Source organism: Pleuronectes platessa, chromosome 16, assembly GCF_947347685.1.
Source record: "Pleuronectes platessa chromosome 16, fPlePla1.1, whole genome shotgun sequence".
NCBI lineage: Eukaryota > Metazoa > Chordata > Actinopteri > Pleuronectiformes > Pleuronectidae > Pleuronectes > Pleuronectes platessa.
Genome location: NC_070641.1, coordinates 8,302,634 through 8,329,757, shown reverse-complemented (window position 1 = coordinate 8,329,757; position 27,124 = coordinate 8,302,634). Strand labels below are relative to the sequence as shown.

General features: G+C 41.4%; 1 protein-coding gene across 1 annotated transcript in view; it reads left to right on the top strand.

Annotated features, from left to right (window-relative positions):
• The first annotated feature begins 2,676 nt into the window (after nucleotides 1–2,676).
• The window catches only part of shank1 (SH3 and multiple ankyrin repeat domains 1), a 57,676-nt gene continuing 33,228 nt past the window's right edge, over nucleotides 2,677–27,124 (top strand). Inside the window, exons 1-10 of the mRNA XM_053443563.1 lie at nucleotides 2,677–3,208; nucleotides 16,729–16,932; nucleotides 17,503–17,574; nucleotides 17,998–18,106; nucleotides 21,965–22,119; nucleotides 22,768–22,935; nucleotides 23,737–23,853; nucleotides 24,806–24,883; nucleotides 25,555–25,621; nucleotides 25,871–26,040. Coding sequence (XP_053299538.1) covers nucleotides 2,702–3,208; nucleotides 16,729–16,932; nucleotides 17,503–17,574; nucleotides 17,998–18,106; nucleotides 21,965–22,119; nucleotides 22,768–22,935; nucleotides 23,737–23,853; nucleotides 24,806–24,883; nucleotides 25,555–25,621; nucleotides 25,871–26,040 — 1,647 coding nt within the window. The 5' untranslated portion in view covers nucleotides 2,677–2,701. The remainder of the gene's footprint in view (nucleotides 3,209–16,728; nucleotides 16,933–17,502; nucleotides 17,575–17,997; nucleotides 18,107–21,964; nucleotides 22,120–22,767; nucleotides 22,936–23,736; nucleotides 23,854–24,805; nucleotides 24,884–25,554; nucleotides 25,622–25,870; nucleotides 26,041–27,124) is intronic.

The following is a 27,124-nucleotide window of genomic DNA, read 5'->3' as shown; positions in this document are numbered from 1 at the left end:
GGTTCAAGCTTCGACTCACTGTGGAGGAGTCTGGGAATCAAACCAGGTATCCTTGTGATCACTCTATGACCGCTGCCCCTATAATCCAGGGCAGGCAGAATGGCAGTGGACAATGTAGTGGAGGAAAGCTCGTCAGGTGAAGTCCATCCTCCATCCTCCTGTGGATTTGAGCGTCGTCCCTCTCGCCATTTATTTCGTGCAGAGCTGTCTAGAGTGTAGTGGTGCTGAAAATCCCGAAACAGCAAACAAAGCCGTTCGGGTGCCGCCAGGGGCTGATCTGTTATCTTGCTCAGCTCATTACTTGAATGCAGCGCTGCGTCACCGGTGCTCTGAAGTGGCTTCACTTGGCTTCCTCAAGGGTGATGGCAAGAGCAAAAGAGTACAGTTTATCATATGAAGAGCTGTTATCCACTGAGAGTGTCTGTCTTGCAGATGAACAGTGATAAAGAAATATGCTGCTGTGCAGACTCTGAGTTTACAGAAGTCGTTGTTAGGCTTAAAGGGACTGAATTAGTAAAAACTGACATTTAATTTCATCCTGCCTCAAGAAACTGTAGGGGAAAAACATTACTTCTGAACATGTATTTCGATTGATTTTATTTTAGTTCAGACAATTGTTACCTTTAAATGGTTTGAGGATATTGATTAAATAGCACTTCGCTGCAGCTTTAGCAAAGAAAGACTTCAACTCTCGGTCTTGGTAGCGGTGCCTTGAGGCGACCTTATTTTTTATAACCGACAACATGAATGTGTTGCACGTATAAAACTAGAAAAGGTACTCAGTAACTGGCCTTCCCCTGCCAAGGCCCTTTGGATTCAATCAAGCTGCACTAAATTCCACACACTCATGGATATGAGTTCCTTAGACATACGTGATTTATTTTAATCAAGATTCATTTTTAAAAACGTCTTATTATGCAATTTTAAAGAAGTGGAAAACAAATTCCTGGGTCCACACCAACATTTAATGGGTATCCTTCCAAAAAATTAATTCTGTGGTGTAGTTTCTACTTAATCCAATTTACGAGGTACAAGCTGTCCTGACAAAAGAGATGGAATTGATAGTAAAATTATATATTTTTTGTGAACTTATAATATGGTTTCCTGAGGAGACTGTGTACTCTATTGAGTGCCACTATAATATTTCAAAAGTTTTCAAAATGGAAAGAGTTTATTTTTCCCTGGGGAATGAACCTGTGCATTGTAGTTCATGTAGATCTTTTTCCCTGTGACGTGTCTGCCTTGGTTCATTTTCTGTGTTGTGTATTTGTTTTGTTGTTATTTCCTGTTTTATTCTGTACTCACCGTCATCTCTTGTTTTGGAGCACTTGACTTCCTGTCTTGTCTTCCTTCCCGCCATTTGTGAGTACCTCAGATCTGCTTCAACTTTGTGTGTTTCAAGCTGTCGGTTTGTTTCCCTCACTTCTCTGTGAGTTTATTTCTCAGTGTTAGCTCTTTGTGTGTGTTTGACCCAGTTCAAATTATGTATTGGATACCACCAACTTTCCTCCTTCCACACCTGTGTCCCGAGCCTTGTCAGTCACTCAGTCGAGTCCTCGTCTCTCTTACTTTATTCTCACATTCCCCGAAGGTTTTAACATTTGTAAAAGGTGTCAAGCTGACTTTATCAGTGGTTTCCAACGTATTGATGCAGACGGACAGAAAGATCTGTTGTCTTCAAAAAACTCTACAGAGGAACATTTCCCCCTTTAACAGGCCTCAGTCGTTAGTTCCTCAGAAGGTCGTCCTGACTTCTGTGTGCTCAGGTGCTGTGAAGTCAGACCGTTGGGTGTGTGGATGCTGAAAACATAATGTTTTTTATTTGGGATCCAGAGGGTTTAGGCAGTTTTTTTCCCCCAGTATTGAAAAAGGATCATGTGTGACAAGCCTCTTGGACGTGATATTTAAATACTGAATCTTCAAATTTTGATCAGTTGCCACTTGGACTCACAGATAAACTGCATGGATTTTCGTGATGAAAGAGCAAGGTGACTTCATGAGTCTGGAAATATAGTGTGGAAACTGAAACTGCACTGGCTGGTGGGGAAACAATACAAAAACCTGAAATCATTTCAGTTTTTTATTTCTAGTGTACTTTTCTGCAGGTCGACAATAGACATGTGCAGCTGATTTCACATCACAAGCTACTATTTGAAACTGCTTGTAAATTGGTTTCTGTGATTATATCAGAAACTTGTACCAAAAGTGTTTAACGTTTCCATTTTAAGTCGGAGTTTCTGACTATATTCCCAGTAAAGGGAACTCTTTTTTCAGATTATTTACCAACACAACATGAATGCATAATCGTTGCAAATATATATCGTTGTGTAGCACTGTCCTGTGAAGTCATACATGTCACAGTAGAGCCTATCAATCGGAGCATTTTCCAATATGGTTTTATGCCCTCAGCCGTAGAGCCATTTTTGAGTCAAATACTGATATGTCTCATGTGTCTGAAGGTTCAGTCATGTGCATGGAAATCATGGAAGTGTGAAAATGAAAAGCACTTTTACCTAATATACGCATGAGCTGTGTGGAGTATATGTCCTCATACATGGGGGGTTGGATGTACTGTATGTCTGCAGTTTGGCAAGAAACTTTTCTTTATCTGTTTTAATCATGTCTTCTCCACCTTTCTCTCCCGATGCAGTGTCTCACTGGGAATGATGGTGTTGACACTGGTGCCCCCCTCCCTGATGCCATGACGATGCCATTCAGCCCCCTGTCCAGCGACGAGGAGCAACAAAGGATGCTGGTAAACAATCGACGTCTCTATCCAGGGGCAGAGGACGAGGAAGAGGAGGAGGAAGAAGAGGAGGAGGAAATGGAAGAGGATGAGCGCGATGAGGACGGGGAGGAGGAGGAGAATGGCGAGCTGGAGGGGGAGGAGGAAGAGGACGAGGAGGAGATGGTGGAGGAGGTCAGGCGGGGAGGCCTGTCGAGGGGGGGCAGAAGTGAAGGACACAGGCAGACAGGGAAACTGGCTGCACGGCCCGGTGGGGACAGACAGGTCCGGCCAGGGAACCCTGGGCACACCGCTAACCCCTACTCATCTAACCCAGGACCCACACACCAACAGCCAGCCAATCAGATACAGCAGCAGCAGCAGAGGAGGCTGAAGGAGCGCAGCACCAGCTCGGTGCCATCTGAGGACACCCACATCGCCATGATGGTGTTTCGCATTGGGATCCCAGACATTAAGCAAACGGTCAGTTCTGTCTCTGCACACACCCACAGAAAGTGAGAACAAACCCTGAAAGTTCACAAACACAAAGAGCCTCCATCCCCTCTTTGCAGTTCTGCTCTCACTTTCCATTATTTTCACCATTTAATCTTCTTTGCGTTTCATTTTCTTGCATCCCTGAGAAAAACTGGTCTTTTCTACGAAGATCTGCATTTGAAATATAACTTGCCTCAGCTACGTTTTTGTCTTACATAAATGTTTGACATTTTATTCAATGCTTTATTATTTCTGGCTGAAAAGGGGGAAGCAGCTTGCCTGGCTCTATCTTAAGGTAACACAATCCACCTGCACAGTAATTAACAAGTGATGTCTTGTTTATTTAAAAAAATAAAAACTATCACACAACTATTTGCCTTTTTAAAGTGGGTTGTTTGATCTAATGAGTTACTTCATCTATTAACTTTTTTGTTTACCTGCTTAAGGATGACAGATGCAAATGAGCAACTCTAGAGGGATTACTTTTAATTATGTGCATGTCCCTCCGAAAATAAGCAATTCAAATAAATATAATAATCTGCTGGACTATTTCTGAATAAAGCAAGGCTCTTGGTTTACCCCTCTATCTAACCCTTGGGAATAAAAGTGAGTAATTTCCCAAAACTATCGTACAGTCCTTGATATATACAAACAGTTCATGTACACTCAGATCAGTGTTTCGATAAGTGGGTGCATTAAATGAGTTGGTGGATCAGAGAGTAAAAGCACAGAAGAAGAGGCTGTAACCTTCACTTATGTCGCAACAAGAAAACCATTATGACATCTTCAAACGAAGCGTTTGTCCCTTCAGGTTTTCTGTAGAACATTTAAGCCTCCGAACTGACACAATATTGTGTGAGCCTTAGGGGTCTGGAGACGGATGGTAGGTGAGCGGTAGCCATGTTTGCCGTCTGTGCCTAGGGGCCTGTCCGTAGTCTCATTATCTGTCTGTGAGCTTATGACATTATATGTTGTCAGTTTAGTCAAAACCGTGCTGTGCTCCAGAAACACTCCAAATCTCAGAGGATTTGACTTATTATGTCAAACAGATTCTCGGTTTTTCATCACTGGCCGAAAGCTGAGAGGAGCAGAAACACTCATCAGCAAAGTGATTGTTCAGAGAGGCTGAGGGAGACTTTCAAGGTGACCGAGGGAAACCGAGTGACGGCGAGAGACGGAGCCAAATTGCATTCAAGAGCACAATGAGAATATATGGGCGAGAATTCGATTTAAAACACACTGGGAGCAAGAAGGGATTTAGAGGGAGCGAAGTTGAAGTGAGGAGAAGAGGGGGAAGTGCTGCCTCTGGCTTTGCGTTGCAATAGAGCTTTTAAAAATGGTGTGATGAAGCATGCCATGAAAAGCGTGTTGTCCAGAATCGTGATAGAACAAGCCGCCATCGCTCTCCATTTGCGGATCTTACATCACGTCAGCACGAGAGCCTGCAAAGCGTGTCGAAATTGGCTGCAGAGGCTGGAGATGCAGCTGCCTCCATTTACTGAAGCTACTGTCCCACATCCCTGGCAATGATAACGCCCTTAGAAACTCACCTCTGCTCCCCAGAACTATATTAAGAGGTTTTTCCCTTCATGCCTGTAAGAAATCTTCGCTCTAAAACTCTACATTTTGCCTTATTTAGTATTTGCTGATCCATGATGAGTAAATTTAGCCCCATGTCTATCTCCAGCTTCCCTGCAGCTGCTCGCCTGCAGCTCGGGATCTGCTCTTTCAACACATGAACCTTTTTTTTTGGTTTGTTAGAGTGCTGGGAGCTACACAGTGGCAACCTGTTTTAGAAGAGAAATTCAGGCGTCACGACTTTGAGGATCAAGATTGCTGGTTGCTTATGACTAATTTGCAGCAGAGACGGCAGAGTAGGCAATATCCTGGGGCCTTGAGCCAAGAGGGCAATTACCCAACCCCCCCACAGATCACGTCTGTCAACAGCAACTACAATTTTGCGACAACCCTCTTCAATTCTTTGATGGACTATGTACAGCAATTTTGTACATGCAAATACTCGTGCAGCCAAAGTGCTGACTACTTATTTTTCTCCTCTGTAATCCACATTTGAAACACCATATGGGCTTGATAACCCCTTCCAATGAAAATCCTTTGTTAGTTGCCAGTCGCTTGGCACATAGTTTCTCTCTATTTTTTCCTGTTTGTGCTCTCCCGCTGAGCAATGTGTCAAAGAGAATAATCAAGTGGCAACCCACTGAGACGTTACCCATTGGTTTGTAAGCTGCCGTTTTGAAGCTTTGACTTTGGTATTTTGTCGAGCGCCATCTTGTTTTTTTTCTAAACCAGACGTAAGCGTATTTGAAGGAGTTGGAGCTGAGAACTGAGAGCTGGGGGACACTGCATGCTGCCCAGCCAAACCTGGGACCTGCACCCAATTGGATGATTCTAGCTGTCAATCACGCGTCCTGTATATCCACACTCTAATGCAGTGGTCTTCAACAGGGGGTCCGCGGGGGTACTGCAGGGGGGTCGCGGAAATTTTTGTTGATAAGACAATTTTATTTAATTTTTATTTATTTTTTCAAAAAAAATGTTTCCACAAATTCACCTCTTCAGAACCAGAAGTGTATATATTGTCTTTAGATACACATTGACATTCAACATATTGTAGCGAACGGATAAATTGAGGCAGAAGACTTTATCTTTCAGTCAGCAATGCACACATTCAGCTACACACAGTAGCTCTCTCAAGCTGGGCACCGGTTCACAGCCCCTTTCATGCAAATACAACAGCACAGGCACTAGCCAATCAGATCGCGTTTATGCTCACGTCTAAAGAGTGCGAAGCTCAAAAATAAAAGATGGCGGAAACTCTGTAGATGATCGTATTTGTACCTAAAAGTTGTTTGTTTGCCTTTTTTTGCTTAGATTTTAAAAAATTTACAGAGAAATAGACACTGTACAATGTAAAAAAAACATTACTGTAACTGAAAAATAAGTCTGAGAGGATTTGCGAGGTGTCAAAGCCACCTTTCTAATGTTAGCATGCTACTACCCACAAGGGTAGTATTGAATGCACAAAAACAGGGTAGCTATGTTTATACATGGCACTAGGCCCAGAATAATATAAACACTATTTTATGCAATTTATATAGTAGGGGGTCCCTGCTCCATCTCGCCATCAGTTTGGGGGACCTTGGTCTGAAAAACGTTGAAGACCCCTGCTCTAATGTATACCAAGCTTTATCATCTATTTGACTCTTGCAAACTATTGATTGAGATCATGAACTTCTTTGGTCAATTTTTACCGGCGTTAATAAAAAAAAGGTGACAAAAATATTTTTTCTCTTAAATGTCCACAAAGGACTTATTTCTGCAGCCAGTTGAGTCGTCCTTTGCAGGTCATTTGAGAGAATACAGGTTCCAGAACCCGCAGACTGCGTCTATTTTTTTTTATAGCTGTTACTCAAAGACTGGTAACTGAAGAAAACCAGAAAGAACAAATAATTAAGCCCATTTTAGAAAGAGGCTGCATCCAATTTGTATGTTTTGGAGCAGGACAGACAAAACCAGGAAAAGGCAGAGGAGAGGAGCGGGCGTCTTTGTTCATTGCAACATTTGTTGAAAACGAGACTCTTTGTATTTGACAATCAGAAGGCTTCTCAGACATTTGCTGTCTCTCCTCTTTTCTCCTCTCTAATAAGTGATCGAGGCCCCTGTGATGTGCCGCTTTGATAAATCACCAGCAGGTATCAAGCCGCAAATGAACTAAATGTATTTGTATGTGGCTGTGGAAACGAATGTACACATTTTATATTTGCCTTCCCAGTGCACTATAAATGCCTCGCTCAATGCTTCTTCCTCCCTCTTGCTGCCGTGTGATTTATTATTGATCTGTGCATGGGTGTTTTAAGCACTGTGTGTGTGTGTGTGTGTATTTGTGTGGATGCACAAGTGCGCTTGATTCAGTGTTTTTAAATCCAACCATAAATAATTCACCGCTGCCTATTTATTCTAACAAATCGACATCAACATTTTATTGTAGAAAGAGGCGACTGGGGTTAAAACCTCAGGAATTTCTTGATAGTCCTATAAAACATACATGTGGCACAAATGAGTGGAGAGAGAGAGATGGGAAAAATTGTGACAGAGATAAATAAAGGAAGACTGAAATAGAAATGGATCAAAGCAGAGGGAAGGTAGCTGAGAAAGATAAAGGTAGATGGAGGATGACAGAGCTAGAGATAGATGCAGGGGGATAAAGTAAGCAGGAAATAAATAAATATGGAAAGTGATTTAAGCACAGAAAGCCCTACGTTGTCTTTTTAAGCTTCCTGTGACTTCTTTTATACTGTATCTTTGGATCTGAGCAGGTAAATCTCTGGACAACTGTAAATACGGCTTTTTAAAATATGAATGTCATCATTGCTTGCGAGAAAAATCCCACAAAACAGCATTTACACTGTGAAACAATTACTTAAAACTCAAAATTAATTGGAATGAATTCAAGATATTCACCATCACGTCTTTAAAAATCAACAGTGTCTAATTCGTTGTTGTCACAAAACTACTGTATATCATAATCACCTGTAAAAAATAAAAAGGCCTTCAAAAAACTCACAGATTCACCTCTTCTGAGTGTTTTAACAGGAAAGGTGTTCACACTTTTAAGTAGTTAAGTGCTGATGTTTTTGACTATTGTGCCAATGTTAATTTACTGAATGCTTCTTCTTTTCCATTACTGGAACATTTAAGCTGAAGCTCCACCAAATATCACCTTTGCACAGATATTAACATTTTTTACCTCCGCCAACAAAGTTATGTCCCCCCCCCTGTCCGTTTGTTTATTTATTTATTGGGGGGGGCAGGTACCAAAATCTTCCTGATAATTTTTAGGTTTTTTTTAGGTAAGTGATATTTCTGAGTGTGTGGAATTTGGCACAGATCCAAATAAGAATCCAGATCTAGTGAATGTAAATGTAGTTTCCCTGTTGGGCCTTGATAGAAGTGACATTTACAGACCTACTCCTCCATAAAATGTCATTGTAATTGGTTCAGTAGTTTTTTTTTTGTAATCCTGCAGACAAATGGACATCAATGAAAACACTGGTGGAGGTAATTATCAGTTTTGAGTCAAATTCCTTTTTCTAAACTCACACACTCAGACAAACATTAACAATAGAAGCTTAAACACGTCTTCAATCTGGGTTTTGCTCTCTCTCCGTCATCCTGCCCTGACTCAACCTCTTCAGGCCATTTCCCCTCTTTCTCTCTGTCGTTCACACTCTGCTCTTTCAGATTAAAGTGCACTCAGATGTTCCTTTTTCCCCTTTTTTTTCCTTCTTTGTATCTCCTCACCCTCCTGATCCCCGGGCTCGGGTAATATCCCTTTTCTCTGCCAGTACATTGGGTCTGTTCCACGTGTCAGCTAATTCACCCTCAATAAACTCTAATTGCTTGTTAATTGCGTTGTAATGAGATGAGGGAGTGACTGTATCACGCAAATGCAAATGTTAGGAATTGAGGAAGGAGGGTTATGTCATGACGAAAGAGCACCCACATGTGGATAACACACACACACACACACACACACACACACACACACACACACACACACACACACACACACACACACACACAAACAGGGGTAATTATTGCTGTTCTATTTTAATAGACATGTTATGTGGCTCTGTGATGTGGGATTTTCATCAGTCAGAGACGTCGACTGATTACAGACTTGCTTTCACCAATTTACTTTAATACATCAACTTACATAATGCTTCCAGTGGGTCTCAAACATGTGGCTACATTAAATCCTGAGGCAGTAAACAGCTCCTGGTGATTAAAGCCTGAAATAAATCTTTTAGTGCTGGTATCAATATTTGAAAACAAATCTGAGGTCAGGTCTTTTTGAATAACCACATTTTCAAGCCTCAAACACAAGCTACATAAAGGATGGATTCAAATGTTTCTGTGTCTCTTGAACCAATATTCAGGCTCCTGTATGAACAATGACATTTTCTTGCTGTAATTATTCTTCCTTTTCATTCAACGGTGCGAGATACAAGATGGCAGCACCCTGCTGCTAAATTACACAAACAACTACGGCAGTTTCTGCATAAAATAAACTGCTTTTCTGAACTATATTTTCTAGAATGACTTGAAAACATGAAAAAGGGCCAAGATGTTGACTAATTCATCTCCAAGAAAGGCCGGCATTTCCACTTACTGGACATCAAAAGACTATTTCTGGATGCACATTCAATTTAAACGATGGGGACTAAATCTGCAGACCTCTTTTGGGGCAGATCTGTATTGGGCTTTGCCAATGGGAGAAAATAGAATCAGGAATGGTTTAAAAAGGATTGACAGCTCAGTTGGTTGTGTACCACCACGTCCTCGACACCACGGCTTGTTCCCTCGAATCCCTGGGACCTCGAATCTTGCTCCAAATGACGTTACTGGCTCAAAATAACAACTTTCCGATCATTTCATTTCTGGACAGTGGGAGGAGATGGAGATACCATGTTTTAATACAAGCTGTCTTTCTTGTGCCATGGCTGTCATTTTGTGTATTTTGTAATGTGGCGGTTGCTAATTCCCTCAGACTTTTATCCAGTGGTCAGTGTTTGTTAATTTTTGTTGTTACGTTTCCACAGAGCACTCAGGGAAATAGTTGTGTTGATGACTGATGTCAGCACAAACCAACAGGGGAGATCGCTCATGAGTCGTTGTTTATGAAGACTCACTGCTGATGCACAGGTCTGACTGACAGAGGGAGAGGCCTGTGGGCTCCATCAGTCCGTTGTCAGGGGGGGGTTCAGACCATAAATCTGGGCTTCAGTTGTTTGCTTTTACAGGTCAGGGTGAAATATAGTTGGCTTTATTTCCACCACTTCATGCTGGAGAGAGAGGTTCTCTGTAAAAGAAACACATTTTTGCAGCGTAAGAATTGATGTCTTATCCCATTATATGTGCTGAAGGTTAAGGCCCTTCTGGCACACCGAGCCTGTGTTGCAGAAGGCTTCTTGCACAACCCGCTGTTTTGCTGACCGAGCATCATCGTTGGGATTTGCAGGTCAGATGTGCAGGAACAGGGCTGCTGCAAAAAAACATCGGTTTGGAAACAGTGTGAAAGTTGTGGCTAATTAACGTTTAATATTAATGGGGCAGAGATTTCCTCTCTATTTCACATTTGTCCTGTTTGTTTACAGAATGAGCAAAACAAAACGTGTAAATGAGAACAGCTTTATTGGGAATTGGGCTGTATTAAAATTCTGCATATGTGAGCACAGAGAGTAGGAGGAGAGAGAAAAGGATTGAAAGGCTAAAACCGACACTAGTCAGACAATTTATGCAAGCAAATATGATGCAGTGATACACTTCAAATGGTGTATTGTGGTTCCAAGGCGGATGTAACTCCTCCTACTGCACATTGACCTTCCACAGTACCACCATACACTATGGTTTGACCTTGTCTTGTTAATGCTGTTGTTTCAACATGAGAATGAATCAAATACTGTAGCGACCAATTTCAGATTGAACTATTGGGTCCTCGAAGTAATACATGACACTTGTATTCCCTTAAAAGACCAGAAGAGGGCGATTACACTGGGTTATAAATCAGTCCGTTTCTTGATTTATAATATCAGTTAACATTTTCCTAAGGAGTTTATGGTCTCAATCTCTAGTTTTATGGCTTCTTCAATACATCATAATGTTCATTTTGTGAATTATGGTCCCATTTAGGGTATAGAGTATCATATGCATCGGTGTGTGGATACCGTGTGATTGACAGCTAGTACTGTCCAATGGGTGCAGGTCGCATTAGTGGGTGGCTGTGACTTCTGGTTTCAAAAATCTTGAACCAAGCTTGATGCTTCCCGACGGCAGTTCACAAACCAAGGGTTGACATCACGGTGGGTGGACACTTGATTTGAGTGTAGGCGTCACAGTGCAGAGTAACTAAGTACATTCAGTCAAATACTCGGTTTCCAGTTATTTTAATTCATTATTAAATTCTATGTAGCTTTACTCATTCAGACATATAAAACTCCCATCATATAATATATTACACATATAATATATTAGTATTTACACTGCGTTTTATTTAAGTGAAATTTTCAATTCATAATTTTAACTTCCTGTAGTATTTCGATTTTTCCTGAACACATCTGCATACTTCACACTGATGAGTGGACCTTGATCCTGCCTCTAACTCTGGTGTCTAATGAAATATGTACAGGTCCATTAACTCAGCAGGGACAGTGTATCAGACGTTGTTGAAACCATCCTCTCGCAACAGGAGGTCAGGGCCATTTTGTTTGCAGGTTTATTATATTGTCAGACTCGTGCACACACGGACGAGTTGGCATTTTCCTTCCATGTGCATTTAGCAGTGAGAAACAAATGAGTTTTTCTCCATGGTCTCTACTTGAGCTGAAGTTGTGAAAACTACGAAGTACGATCAGAAGCCCCTGAGGCAGGATTTGGCCTAGTAAACACTGTGCATGCTGAAAGACAGAGACAAGCATGCACGCAAGGACTCACACTCTCATATTCCAGTGCCTAGTCCGACAGGCTATGTGAACTACTCAGACTGCAAGACTCAGACACTCCACACTGCCTCTGCAGAAGTGTAAAGGTTGCATGTCAGGGAAAGGGTGAGACCCAAAGGTGAACAGAGGGGGTGAGATAATAGAGAGGTAAGTATGGAAGGAGAAGAGAAGGGAGGGCTGCATCAGAGAGAGAGAGAGAGGGAGAAAGATGACAGAAACTAGAGAGACAGAGGGAGCACAAGGCAAAGAGGGGATGAGAGGAACACTTCAAAGAAATGAATTTGCTCTTCGTACAAACTGCAGTAGAGAGGAAGGGGGTGGCTGGAGTGGTTAAGAGAGGAGCAACAGAAAGAGAGTGAGGTATGGAGAGAAGTTGACTTAAATGGTGACAAGGCTAGCGTGTGAGTGTGTGTCTTCGGTGGGGGGTTATTTCCCTACAGATCTCATTAAAGGCTTCTAGTCCCTGTGTGCTTGGCCTTCAGAAAAAGGACAGAAATGGAAAGAGAGAGACAAAAAGAGAGAGAGAGAGAGTCTTATTCCAGCATATTAAGATGGCAGAGCTGTTGCAGAAAGATGGAGGGAGAGCAGGAAGGAGGAGGGAGAACGAAGGCAGAGATATGCAGCGGTAGATAAAGAGCAGCATGGACTGAGTGAGTGGGCGTGTGTGAGTGGGAAAGTGTGATCACGGCTTCAGGAGACAAGACAGAATTTTTGGTCTGTATCCTAAGGACCACAAGAGAAACAGAAGGACTTAAGAATTTCATCTACAACTGAAACTCATGTGAAAGTCATCTGTGGCACTGACTACATTAACATACTAGTACCTAATTATGAGCACAAGCACAGTGTAACGCAGACAAAGCCAAATTCATTTGTATATTATCGTTATTAGTGTTGCAGTAATGTATAAGTGGCCTGTTACTTAACTAAACGCTTTTGGCTTACCGATCTTCAAAAACCTTCAATCTCATAGACATTTCTGTAAATTATTACGACCATTTTTAAGGAAGAATATTTTACTTCAAATCAGTTTGTTTAAAAATGAAGGGAAGTGACGGCTTAAGCTTGAAACAAGATATAATGAGGCAGTTTGCTGCACCAGGACCATGTAAAATAAATCTGTGTGTTGAGAAAACACTTGAAACAAAATGATTTGTGTTTAAAATGTTGTTATTACGCTGTCAACTTATTGTGTTTACATTTCCTCAAAGGAAAATAAGATTTAAAGACTGGCGAAAAGGACCTGGGTGGCCCGGGAGTTAAACCGAACCGCTCCCGTGCAAAACTGTCATAGCTGTAGACTGCGATCAGCCATATTTGGGGGCCCCCTCACTTCGGAGCCCCTGGCAATTTCCTGCTTTGAATAGCCTGTTGGAACACATGTATGATAACACACATACATATACACACACACACACACACACACACACACACACACACACACACACACACACACATGTATATCTGTTCCCTATCACACAATCTTAAAAGAAAGTAGTACAAAAAAAAATCCTGGTTCCAGAGCAGAATTTGATGGGTTTTCTCCTGACCCGTTCTGCATCATTTCACCAGATCTCCCTGAAATCTGTTCTGTTGTTCTTGAGTTAACTTGCTTAATCAGATGTTATCATGCTCTCAGGAAAGTTAAAAAACAAAAGACGAACAGCAGTGGGTGATCCTCTCTCCCCCCTCTACCTGGCTGTTAACTCGTGAATAATTTAGACAGTGTGATTTCCAGTAGCAAACTGTAAGAAGGAGAGATACTTTGGCTGAGTGTAAGTGTTAATCCTGGTTTATCTCATTTCTCTGGTGGGAAGCAAATATATTCAAGTCTAACGATAGTGTACTTGAGCATTTACATTTCTCCCACTTCGTCTTAGGAAATATTGTCCTTTATATTCCTCTCCATGTTTCTGACTAATACACCACTAAATCCAAAAGTTGCATTGCAAATATTGAAGCAGTGGCCTCTAACCTCTAGGCTTGTTACTGCCTGCAAATAGCAGTGTGTCAGATGAGCCCTTTTTGTCATGTTTCCTTCAAAAGAAAGATTTCCCGTCGCGATATCTTTGATGGTTTTATTAAACTAGCAGTTTGAGGCTCAAGGAAATCCCACGATCCAATACTTGAAATCAAAATTACAGAGATAAATGAGCTGAAGAATGTTTTTCAATGATCGATGACATCCCCGCAATTTCAAGTATGAAGCTGACACTATTTATGTGCTTATAAGTAGGTATTTGAATGTAGTAATTGAGTATTTTTACACTCTTACACTGCCATTTTCAAACTATCCGAGTAATACTTCTAGATCCTGGCACTAAGCGGTTTAAGTGCTTTGTGTAATTTACCCCAGGTCAGTAATGATCAGCCAGTCTTCTCGCAGGGACAAGCAGTAGTCAAGACAGCAAAATATAAAAAACATCTTGGCATTTATATCTTTATATTCTGGCACAGAAACAATACTGTCAATGGACATTAACAGTTTGCATTCGGCCTCAACTATTCCGACACACAGCAGCTCCACGGGAGGCTAAGTTGCGAGGTGGTCTGATGTTAGAAAAGAACAGTTTCCCATCTGCACCAATGAATTCAGAACGGTGCATAACTGTGAGTAATATGAGACGAGTCGGTGGGAGAAACCATCTGCTCACAGAACCTGGGTGCGTTTATTTCGAAGACCTGATGAGGGTGATGAAGCCGTGATGAGCTCTAATTGGCTGGCTGGTTAGAGGCTGTAGGATCAGTCATATTCCCTGGAGGTGTTTGGATCAATAAGCTGCATGATGGCCGCCTCAGTGAAATCTCCCACTCTCTAAAGCTTCTCAGGCTGTGTAAGCAAAGTTTTAACACAAACTGAAGCTCCGTTAGTTAATGAGCATTTTCCTGTATCCTTTGAAGTGTGTGTGCGTGTGTGTGTGTGTGTGTGTGTGTGTGTGAAACCTAATCTAATAAAAACAGACACACCTGTTCATCCTCTTTCAATCCCATACTCGTAATCTTAGACGTTCCCCGCCCTCTTACTGCACGGTTGAAGAAAAAAGAACCATGCACACCCTCACACACGAGCACAGGCACACCCTCCCAGTACCCCATCTCCAAGGGAACACAGGGATGTCTCTATGGCAACAAGCAGCTTGCTCCACTAATGAACCCGGTTGCCGTGGCGACCGGTTTGGCTGTGCGCGAACACTGAATGAAATAGAGAGAGAAAATGTTGTTAGTTCTCTGCAGGGTCTTTTACCTCTTTTCTCTATAGGACACACACGCACAGAGGCATTCGTATGTGCGTCTGTGTGTGTGTGTGTGTGTTTGTGAAAAGACATGAAGATGAATGACACGACTGAGCGGACGTTGTGGGTTACAAGTTGTTGCCCAGCGACGAGTGGCTGCAGTACTGCAACGTGAGGCAGGGGTGTCTGCAGCTGGCTGTTCTCTGCATGGGCTGCTCGTCCTGCTGCTGCCTCAAGGTCAGAGAACATCCCAACTCCAATTTGGGCAGGGAGAGGTAGAGAGGGAGAGAAGGACGGAGAGAGAGAGAGCGAGGCAAAGAAGCAGTGTCAAACACCTTATGTCAGCCATCTGTGTGGTGAGTTATGCTCCACTTTGCTGAGTGGGCCTCTGAGCTGACATGCATTTGGCCATTCGTGACCCCAGCGGACGCACTTAAAGCTGCACCAAACTGCCATTAATATCCTGGCTGCAAACCCAGGCCACCGGGAATCACCCCCTTTCTTTTCTTTTTTTTTCACTCTGCAGCTGTCTCCCCCTGCTGGCTCAAGAGGGGGATGGCTTCGGTGTGCTGCAGTCAGTCTGCTGAGAGCATCCACTGCCACAGGACCGTAGGCACACAGAGAGGTCATAAGATACACTGTTAAGGATACAGGATGATTAATCAGCGTAGAACTTAGAATATATGATCCTCTGTCAGTACTGAAGTGAAAAACCAAATACTAAAATGTGTGAATTCTACAAATGTCCTGCTGTGAAAACAGAACAAATACTCCTGTGAATATAATCAACATTACTTGATTGTCAGTACTGACACATTGATGGATAAACAGAACTTTAAAGATGTGGCTGTTCAAGTGAGATTCAGTTTCTAGGTATATTAAACCAGTGTTTTTTTTAAACTGGGACCTCAGCCCCTCCAAAGGGTCCCAGAATAAACCTGTACAGTGGTTATTCAGGAAGGAAAAGAAAGGAAAAATTATGTGGTTGTATACACACATGTGCTTTTTGGCTTTTCTTTTTTTTGTAAAATATTGAATAATTTAACTTTTTCAGGATTTTAACAAGCATTTAAATGAAACCGTCTAAGGCTTTAGTGGCACCAATAACACGCGCGATAAAGATAACAAGTGATTTGTTGTGAGGTGCCACACCCGGAAAATGTTTCCCCTTAAACTGGTCTAAACTTTAACAATGTGGTGTATTCTATAACCTTAATCTATGTGTTTTAGGTCAAACATTTTTGTGAAAAGTAAATATTGATTACAGCAGTAAATTAAGTGAAGATTTACATTTTCTTCTGAAATGTAGAAATACTTGAATAACGTCAGAGATGTTTGTGTTCTGAGGCGGTGTACTGTTTAAAAGTTTACAAATCGATTCTAATATTATTTTCACAATTTATGAATAGCTGCTTTAAAGATTGTGTTAAATCACAGCATCCCGTCTAGTTAATTCTGAGTCTATAGATTTACCAGAAGAGATCTTTTCTTCCATGACGGCTTCTATTAGAAGATCAATGCGCATGATGAATTCAGTCCAGTTCTATCCTTTTTAACCTCAGCTCTTGATTCTCGTGTTACTGCTGCTTTCCCTATGATTTGAATTTATGTCTGAAAACCACCAACTGTGTATTCATTTATGCAAAGGTCACATTTAATTCGTTGACATTTAGAGTTTCTCGTTGTGCCAATAATAATTTCTTTGTGAACTGAAAGCCTAGCTCATGCCTATTTGTCCCTGTATCTACTTCAGAAATGTTTGCGGTTCAACCCAGATGCCACGGTGTGGAAGGCAAAGCAGCAGGTGCTGTGCTCCCTCACCGAGTCGTTGCGGGACGTCCTGAACTACGGCCTGTTCCAACCGGCCACCGACGGCCATGACGCCAAGTTCTTGGAGGAGGAGAGGCTGCTCAAAGAGTACCCACAGTCCTTTGAGAAAGGGGTGCCATATTTGGAGGTGCTATTTGCGACTTTCCTTGACACAGTTGTAAGACAGAAGTGATGTGACCTGGATTTCCTCAAGAGGTTTTATCCGTACATTCGCCGGTTTAAAAAGGCTCTCGTAAGATCCCTCCTCCTTGAAAGTTTGAGTGTGTTTCAAGGGTCATCTCCAAAGTCTAATATTGATGTTTTAATCAACTGTTTGTCCTGCAGGGAGGATGATGGTGTCTGTTATTTATGAATGATTCAAGTTAGATCAATGAAGTTTCTCAAACACTTCTTGGAAGGAACGTCTCTATTTTCTATACCTTCTAACTTCTCCGGTCCATTCTCGCACCGTATTTTCATGCTACATATTGACTCAGTGGAGGCTTCTAACCATCTTTAACCAACTGCTTTAAAACCAGGTCACTTTTATTTCTACACATCTTGTCGTCAGAGAAGTAGAAGATCAGGTTTGTTCAGAAAACCAGTTAAAGCTTCTCTGTGAAATAAATCTGCAGGCCCCATTTTGTGGATCCAGGCCAAAGGAGAATTGAGGACAAAGGATTAACGCTTCTGTTTCTACACTTTTTTTCTGTCTTAGTTTCGATACAAGACCCGGGTGTACAAACAGACCAATCTGGATGAGAAGCAGCTGGCCAAGCTGCACACTAAGGTCTGGGGATCTTCTTTACATGATATGTGAGCTGCATGTTACATGGCAAACTGTGAATGAATGAAACTCAGTACATAACAGCTATGTTTGTGTAGGTGTCTGCATGGTTTCCATTCACAGTTACTGGCCTTGACTGCACTGCAGTGTATTATACTGCACTGTACTTGTGTACTTGTTTACCCAAAACAGAAAGAATAGGGATTGCATCTCTTTTGAGTACAAATAACAAAATCATGAGAAATAACAAAAATCATGTTCACAATTTCATAAATTTACAGCAAAATATGTGAATATGCTTTATACGTATTTGCTGCTATAAAACATAGGAAAGCACCACTTATGTCTCATAAAATAATATTTCACATTCTGTGATGATACCATATATCTGAGTTTGTTCTGTTGCTTTCTTCTCTCTACATGTAGGCCAGCCTGAAAAAGTTCATGGATTATATCCAAACCACCGCTGTGGACAAGATGGTCAAGTTCTTAGACAAGGGCCTCGACCCCAACTTCCAGGACGGGGACACCGGCGGTAAGGAGGGCCCCCGAAACACCAAGTGTCACCGATGTTTTTCCGATTTACCTCAACTCCGACACAGTCCCGCAGATTCTGAAGTTTAGATTAGCAGTTTAAAGCAAAGTGTCAAATTAGACGGGTTCACGTGAAAGTAGCTTTAAACTATACTATTTTTGCGTCAAACAAGAGCAGCCATGTTGATGGAAATTTGAATATGCTATATAGTGTCTGTTTGACTAAATGATTCAGGACAACATAATTTAATTTACTTCAAAATCTGATGTTGATCTGATGATGAAATGTTGTACACTCTTGATATCAGTCCCCTCAATATGCCAGTTTTTCTATTAAGAAGCATTAATTATATAATAGGAATTTGGTGAAAATGTGAAAAAACAAAACTGAAAGAAAAAATTGTGACCCATACCACATACGTCCACCTATTTCCGTGGAAATCTGTTCTGTCGTTTTTTTTTTAAATCCTGCTGCGGAAAAATCCTACCAACTAATAAACCAAACGATAAAAGGTTTAAAGCCTCTAAGAAATATTAAGTCTTTGACAGAAGTCAAGTGATTTACATAAACCAATTATGTAACAGTAAATTTAAACTCCATCCTTCCGTACACAGTTTACTCTACATACATTTACACACTTACAAGACCTTCATCTCTGTCAGTTGTGTCATGTCTGTCCACGGTGTATAATCTCAGATGAGTCGCACCGTTGCAATAAACATTCAGTGTAAATGTGTGTTGGAGATTCAACGCATTTGAGTTTCTGATGAAGATATTTAGATTTAGATTTAGATCTGACGATGATCGTTTTGTGAACTACTCTCTGAGCATGCTTGTTGCAATGCTTCAGCTGGTGCTTATCATTTAGAGAATTCTAACACAAACATGCTGTTATCATGCTGGCCGCTGAAATACTTCTGGGTCAATTCACTAAGTTAGGAATGGACTATTAGAACACAGCAGTTCTGTGATCTGTGGCTCTGCCGTATAAACTCCACCTTTAAACTCTTTGCGAGCAACAGCTCTCCCGCTCCATTCTCTGCCCTTGGCTCTGCAGCGCGTCGGCCTCACACTCTGTCAGGGAGCGGGGAGCCGGCGCTGTTCACAATTTGGTGGCTTTTTTCTCAGGTCTTGTTAGTGCCTGGGGTGGGTGGGGGGAGTGGGGGGGTGCAGCAGATGGCTCATTTGCAGTTTGTGTGTGCTTCTCTGTGTCACTTCAGCCACTCTGGGAGCAAGTGTCAAAACATAAACACAGCCTGTCATCATGGGTGTGAAACACACTTCCACTGCACAGCATCGGGGCGGAGGGGGAACCCCCGGGCGCGTCATACCTCCTCAGACACGACGACTCCCCCACCCCACCATCCGCTCATGTCGCGGGAAAATCACAACCTCAGACTAATATTCATGTTGCAAAATGAAAAGTCAACATATTCGGGGCTGTTCTTTGTCTTGTTACTATCTGGTGTATAATCACACTCTGCGTTTGAGGAGGAGAACGTTTATTCCCTTTCTGATGATAAACTCAAATGTTTGGAACAAGAGTGACTTACAGCTATTCAAGCTCCCAGGGTTCCATCTCTCTAAGCTTGTGTGCATAATCTCCCCAAAGTCCTCACACTGATCACCTCACTGGGTTTTTACCAAAAGACAAAAGTTTGTTACTAAAAGTGATTCTTAAGGTCATTTTCACCACATCATCCACTCAAGGTAATCTGTAGAGGCGCCAATTGAAATTTCAAGTTTATTCTCGACATTTTGATTTATTCTTTATATGCAAAAATCGTATGCTTATGCTTTACTCTAATGCTTAGGGAGATGTTTTGGATTATATGCACTTGTCTCTTTGCAGATTGGCACAATTAGAAGTAGGCTGAATTACCAGTTTCTGTTCATAGAATTTAAATGGATGTATAGACAGTCACTGGCGTACCCTGATACTGAAGAAACACTTTTATAGATTATGAACTTGTTAGCTGTATATTTTAGTGTGCTTTCTTAGATTTATTTGTGATGTAGATATGTCCACAAATGGTTTCCTCCTCTTTCATGACTATGAGATTTTGTTACGGTGTCCTAACATTTATTCCATGATAAATGCAGCATTAGAGCTGTGAAGGCAGAGTGAGGACACGATTAAAGGCCTTTAGAATGATGCTTTTTTTGGGCGCTCAGTTTTGAGGCTTCTGCAGGGGCCCCAGGTTTGGGTCCATTGGGCATTTTACTCAGTAGAAAAAGTTCCTGCCTGCAGGATTAAGCCATTTAAATACGGTTAATCACCAAAGAAGCATTTTGAATATTTATTTGACACTCTCGCAGAGATTAAGTTGTGCTGCTGAGTAACCCGGGAATAAAACTGAGCATGTGATGGTGGGATTAAGGACTGATGTCTGTTCCATGGAGTGACTCTTCTTTAAACAGTGAATGTAGAAAACGGTCCCTAATAATGAAATTGTTACACCTAGATTAGAGTCAGGAGGCTCTTCAACCCTAGGGCTGGAGTTGGCCCTCAGATCAGTTCCATAGGACCCCCACATGCTGTGGATCTATTACACCGGCTGCAGTTTTCCAATAAAGCTACAGAATCTGAGGATAATGTCTCATGACATTTAAGGTGGTGATCTCCTGACTTTTCCTGTAGCGCCTCCATGGGGTCGATGTTTGTACTTTTTGGTGAAATGCATCATCAACGACTGGATGCATCATCATGAGATACATTGCAGATGTTCGTGTTCTCCCCAGGATAAAGCGTAAACACTTTAGCGATGCCCTGACTTTTCCTTAATTCTCTTAATTTCTTAATGAGTTTACTAATTGTTGCATCATCCTGCTGATTTTAACAGCAGCAGGTTCGTACTAGCATTTAGCTTCAAGCACCACTGTTTCTAATTGCAGTCAATGAGCCATTGACCTGACTGACAACACAGCTGGAGCTTTGTTACATAGAAAATAATTTATTGACCACCTATGCAATTAGGTACATTTACTCAAGCACAAATATGGTGCTTGGTTATGAACAAAAACGACCCAACAAATATACAAGAGGTAAATATCTGTAGATTCAATAAATTTAATAAAAGCACCTAGCCTGACGTTGTCATACTCACAATTCTAGTCAGAATGTGAGTCTGATACCGCTCCATTGGGCTGTGATTATTGGGCGTGTTTCAACCGAACCAGAAAAAAAAAATCCTCTTCGCTCAATTGGATAGACCTACAACCAATCAGAGAAACGTAGTATGTGACGTATGTAAAGCGACGCATAGCTGTTGTTAACAGAGCTCAATTGCACCCATGCTGGAAGAAGTAGAAGAAGAAGATCAGTAAAAACGATTTTTGCCAGTGTTGTAAAAATAATTTAAGGATACATGGAGATCTTACCAACACGATCAGCATTTTTGAGAGAAACAGTAAATGTTTCTCCCGATTTCGAGCCGTGCATAATTTCTCCCCAACGGAGCGACTCCAGACCGAACTTCCTGACCTCAAATGTTGTGGGCGGGGCTAAGTTCGTCTGGCATCCAGGCTAAAAAACACCAGGAATAGCTTCCCAAATGTGATTTTTAAATAGATAACATTTAAATTGTTGAGGTGTGAACTGTGAATCAGACAAAACCTTGAAGAAGTGTGAATGTGACACTGCAGGTAATTGTGAAGACTGCAAATATTATCAAAACATAATAGAGTATTCTGTAGAGTCTAATAGGACCAGTATCTGTCTCATATTCAAGGACAAGGTTGGTGCTCTCTCTGAATCTAAACAGAGCAAAGAAACGCAGCTGTGGGTTTGACTTTCCTTCTCGAGAATAATCCCTCCAACCATAAATAACCGAATGTGAATCTGTGTGTGTCCTCCAGAGACTCCTCTGTCCCTGGCTGTGCAGTGTGAGCCAGGTGGAGGTGAGTCCATCCGCGTCCTCGCCGAGGGAGGGGCTCATATTGACTTCCGTGCCAAAGATGGACTCACACCGCTACACAAGGCTGTTCGAGGCCACCGCCATACAGCCCTGCTGGTAAACACTCACACATCACAACAGCAGAAAGGGCCGCTCTTATATCACCATAACAAGTGACTGAGAAAGAACCAGCCGACACATACAGTATCTGCAGGATGGATACGTGCCATGAATCTGACACTGCCATCCTCATTTGTTTCCTTATAAGTAAACAAGTTGAAGACAGAATAGACAGACTCTCCCACTCAGCAGTCCACACCAGCCCACACACAAAATGCACAGGAACAGAAAAACTATTCTCCTATTCAAACAGGGTGAAAATCTTTTTTTCAAGAATGCAGGCACCAAGGGACGAGAAACTCCTTCAGGGGGTAATAATGTGTAACGTCAGCACTAAGGAAAGAATCAGCTGCTATACTGCATAGAGGTTTACAGTCGACTGATTGAAAACCTAATTCTCTCCAGTATGGGGTGTTGCATGACCCCTCTGAACCCCTACCTATGAGTTTCCATCTTTATTTAAAATCCACGACTCCTTGACCCCCCCCCATGTATTTTTCTGCTTCCTGTGTTTCTATTATCGTTCTTATTCATGAATTCATAACAGCGTAATAGCTGCATAGTTTCTCAAACTCCCCACATGTTGTCATGACTTATTCACGACCTGCACATGAGGTTTATCTCTCTCTCCGCGGCTCCCTGCAGGTCCTCCTGTCTCTGGGAGCATCTCCGGACTATAAGGACCGACGAGGGCTGACGCCGCTCTACCACACTGTGCTGACAGGGGGCGACACCTCCTGCTGCGAAACACTGCTTTACCACCACACCAAGCTGGGCATCAGGGATGAGAACGGCTGGGACGAGACACACCAGGTACACCAGTGTGTCTTTCTGTGTGTGTGATGTCATTCCCTCTAGACTTGCAGGGATTTTAAAGGGATTTTTCTTAAGATGTAAGACAATATTGCAGTTAATAACTACAATTCATGAGAAATTTACTTTTCATTATCTGCCAAGTGCGCCTTGTACAGTTAATTCAACATAAAATAACTGGTAAAACCTAATGTTAGCGGCTAAAATATTAATATCTAGTTGGGTCAGTGGCCTATTTTGTATTTATTGGTGGGATGTGACGGGAAAGCACCTGCCTCATGGTTGTTCAGTTTGTGTTGTTTGTATCCTGTGCGTGCGTCCTTTTTGTAATGTACAAGTGTATTGTGTGTTCCAGTGTCTGCATCTGCCCCCACATCAAAACCCATTCCAACACTGCACCTCTCATCCTTTATCTCAGACACCTCTCACCCTTCACCCCACCCATCCTGCTTCCGTGGCCTCATGACTCGCAGCGATGAAGTGGATTGTTGAGGCCAGGGGAAAAAAAATATATAATAAAGGTATCAGCCTCTTCATCTTAGTGTGATCACCCACACGCCACTTCATCAGCATGAGTCTCTTCAGCTCTCCAAGCCACTCATATCCCCCATCTTATACTTCCTGTGTGTTCACTGGGATTTGACTCATACTCATTGATACTTTGGTATTTTGGTTCACCAATGCCTGTACGTTATATGTGATGTAGGTGTGTGTCCAAAGGAGAATTAAAAATATTTGAATATGATGTAATAATTGGCTCTCAGTTCTTCTCTCGCTGTTTTCTGGCCCTCTGATCATCAGGCCTGTCAGCATGGCAACTCGCAGCATTTGGAGCACCTCCTCTTCTATGGGGCCGATTCCTCCTCCCAGAATGCCTCTGGAAACACTGCCTTGCACATTTGTGCTTTATACAACAAGGTACTCATTTTTTTCATTGTGGCTTGAATAGAAGATAGACGAGATAATACATGTTCCTCATGTCTTTGAACATACAGAATAAGAAGGTAAAAGTCACAAAAGCCACATACTGTATAACAACAGCACCGACCCCAGCCGCTTCACCTACCAACCAGACAGATGCTGTTTACCATTCTGAATAAGTTCTTCATATTTGTAGCTTCAATGCTTAGAAGCTTAAAACACCATCTATCCGGAAGTCTTGTCAAAATGTTCTTCCTCATCAGAAACAGCAACTTTAGAGTAAATATTTACCTGAAACATCACCTGAATCTACCTGAAGCTCAAGTATTCCAATGCTTTTATTATCATTGCAAAGTGAACAATTAATGTAAGTGTCCCAGTTGCACAAAGTAACAGTATTACAACCCACAGAAAAATAGACACAGTACAATCTAATAAATAAACATAAAAATACAAATTATAAAACACAGTGTATTAAAGCAGATGAGTATATGATGCCTATAGTTAAAATGCAAATGATAATATTGTACAGTTATATGTAATATTATTTAGCTTGGTTAAGTTTTTTAAATGCACTTGGATAAACGCCTGTCCAGAGTCTGGAAGAGGGAGTTTTTAAGGACCTGTAGCACCCTCCAGAGGGGAGCAGTGTGAAACAGTGTTGACCTGGTGAGATGACTCACTTATGATCAATAATTGAAAAAAGTACAAAATCTGAGAAACCGGATGTTTAGGCCTTTTGAACTTTAATTTAACTTTAGTTAATTTTCACCTAAATATGTTACAAAAACACATTTGACATGAAAAATAAGTAAAAAGAAGGAATATGATACCATGCTCTCTGAAGCCAATGCTCTTATGAATGACATACCTTCCTACGCTAAGCAGTTATTAAAGATTTTATGTTTTAGGACAAAACCTGTGCATTAATTTACAGTGTCTGTTGCAGGAAAGCTGTGCACGAATTCTGCTTTACCGGGGAGCAAATAAAGACACCAAGAACAGCAGTGGGCAGACCCCGTTTCAGGTAATGGCTGAGTGCGTGGCTGGGTTATTATTACGTTTGTTGGTGGGTGTATGGTTCAGTGTTTTATTAAGTTAATGTAGCAGAAAGCGCCGGGGCCTAATTTCACTTTTAAGCATTATTGTGCTGCGATGCACACGAAGGTCCCAGGTGGCAGGAAAGAGTGTGACCCCTTAATCTGGATAAATTAATTCTGTCAGTGCAGAAAAAGCCAGCTGAGACTATCCTGTCGAGTGTGTGTGTGTGTGTGTGTGTGTGTGTGTGTGTGTGTGTGTGTGTGTGTGTCTGTGTGTGAGTAAAAGAGAGGGAAAACGAAATGGAAAAAGCATTAGTCTGCTTTATTGTGCCCTGACCTGCATCATTTTTTAAAGCATTTATTCAGTGGGGGAAAGAATGCTTAAATATGTTTTCTAGTGTTCGCAAACTATTATTCTTGATCAAGAAACTAGGAAATCTCATTTGTTTTTGACTTTGTACTTCTAGATATTCTATAATCTCCAAAGAGATTAAGTTGGATGTATCAAGGGGATGATCTGTAGGTTTGTGTTAATATTAATCTAAACAGGCTACAGCCACCAGTGCCTACAAAATAATGCATATCTGTGAACCTGTTTCTGCCGCCTCTGAGTCGATATCCCAAAAAATAGCATTTTTATTTTTGTTGTTTATATTAGGTGGCTGTCATGTCCGGCCATTTTGAGCTGGGAGAAATAATTAAAAACCACCGGGATACAGATGTGGGTAAGTAGCTGGGGTCTGGTCTGATCTTGTCATGTTCAGTCAAATGTTCCAGTTTAGATATTCGATCGAAAAAAAGACAAAATATAATCTTCACGAGGGGAGTTAACAAAAAGAACCAACAAATGAAAAAGGATATATAACTATAGCAGCACATTGGAAAAAGTCTGGATAAAGAATGTGAAGAAATATAGGTGAAATCCTGCAGGAAAAGGATTGACCCTCTCTGTACCATTTCTCCTCAACTCACAGTTCCCTTTGTGGAGTCTCCAAAGTACGCCCCCCAGAGGCGAGAGAGCGCCCACAAGCTGACGATACCCCACCCTCATCCCTTCCTGCGGGCCAACAGCGACAGCAGCATGAACCTGCCGGACTGGATGGCAGGGCCCAACACTCCGGTGACCAACATCGTCTCCGTGCAGGTGTGCCCCTGTTTGTGCGTGTGTCCATTGTGTTTTAAGTTAGTCACTTCTGAATTCACATATACACACTTATGTTTCTATTTATTTACCTCTGCCAAGGAGGTTATGTTTTGTCTGTTGGCACAAAAACTACTGGATCAATCACCATGAAACTATAAAAAATGTTTTTATCACTTAACAAGATGATGATTTCTTGTCATTTTCATTGATTATTCATGGATTTGATAAAAACTAATATCAGGCACATTTAGGGCACAGATCCCTATGAGTGTGTGAAATTTGGTGCAGCTTGATGGAATTTAAGAAGACTGTGAGTTCTTGGTGGAGGTTTTCAAGTTTTATGCTTTTTACCGTCAGCATCAACAGGTACTATATGCATATGAATATATAAGTATGATCTGTGTATTACTGTGAGTATTTTGATGCAGAAAATCTAATTAAATGTTTCAGGGGTCAAAATATCAACATTAGAGGAAAGTGCAATCTTGGTCAAAGTAGTGTCACACACAGTTTTCCAGTGAGGACATTTTGATCAAGTAAATATCCATTCATAATTCAGATTGTTGACCAACCATCATATATAACATTTTACTTTGAGTAAATTTTTTACCGGACTGCAAAGTCAAACCACTCTGTGCCAACACTTTGATGTAGTACAGAGCTTTAAACACTGGAAGGTGCTGTGTCTCAGACAAATGAAAGGTTTCAGCTGCAGTTCACTCTGTGGAACACGTGGTACTGGACATGAGGCAGTTTAAATTCAATTAATTCAACATTCTTTTTTCCGATTTAGTTATTAATCTAATGATTTTTTTTTTTTTTGTCTAATAATTATATTTTTTACTCAATTAATATAATAATGAATTTTTCTCAAAATTAAAATGCAAGGCATTATTCCAGAACAAAACATAGCCCAGTCTGAACTGCTTTTTCCAGTCCCATATCTCAAATAAAATAAGTGCAAGAGCTTGTTCCATTCAAGTAAAAGGAATCTATCAATCTACATTAAGCTGTCCAACAACAAAATAAATGAAAACCAGAGTAAAATTCAAGTATCTTTAGGAATATCAAACAAATTATCTTG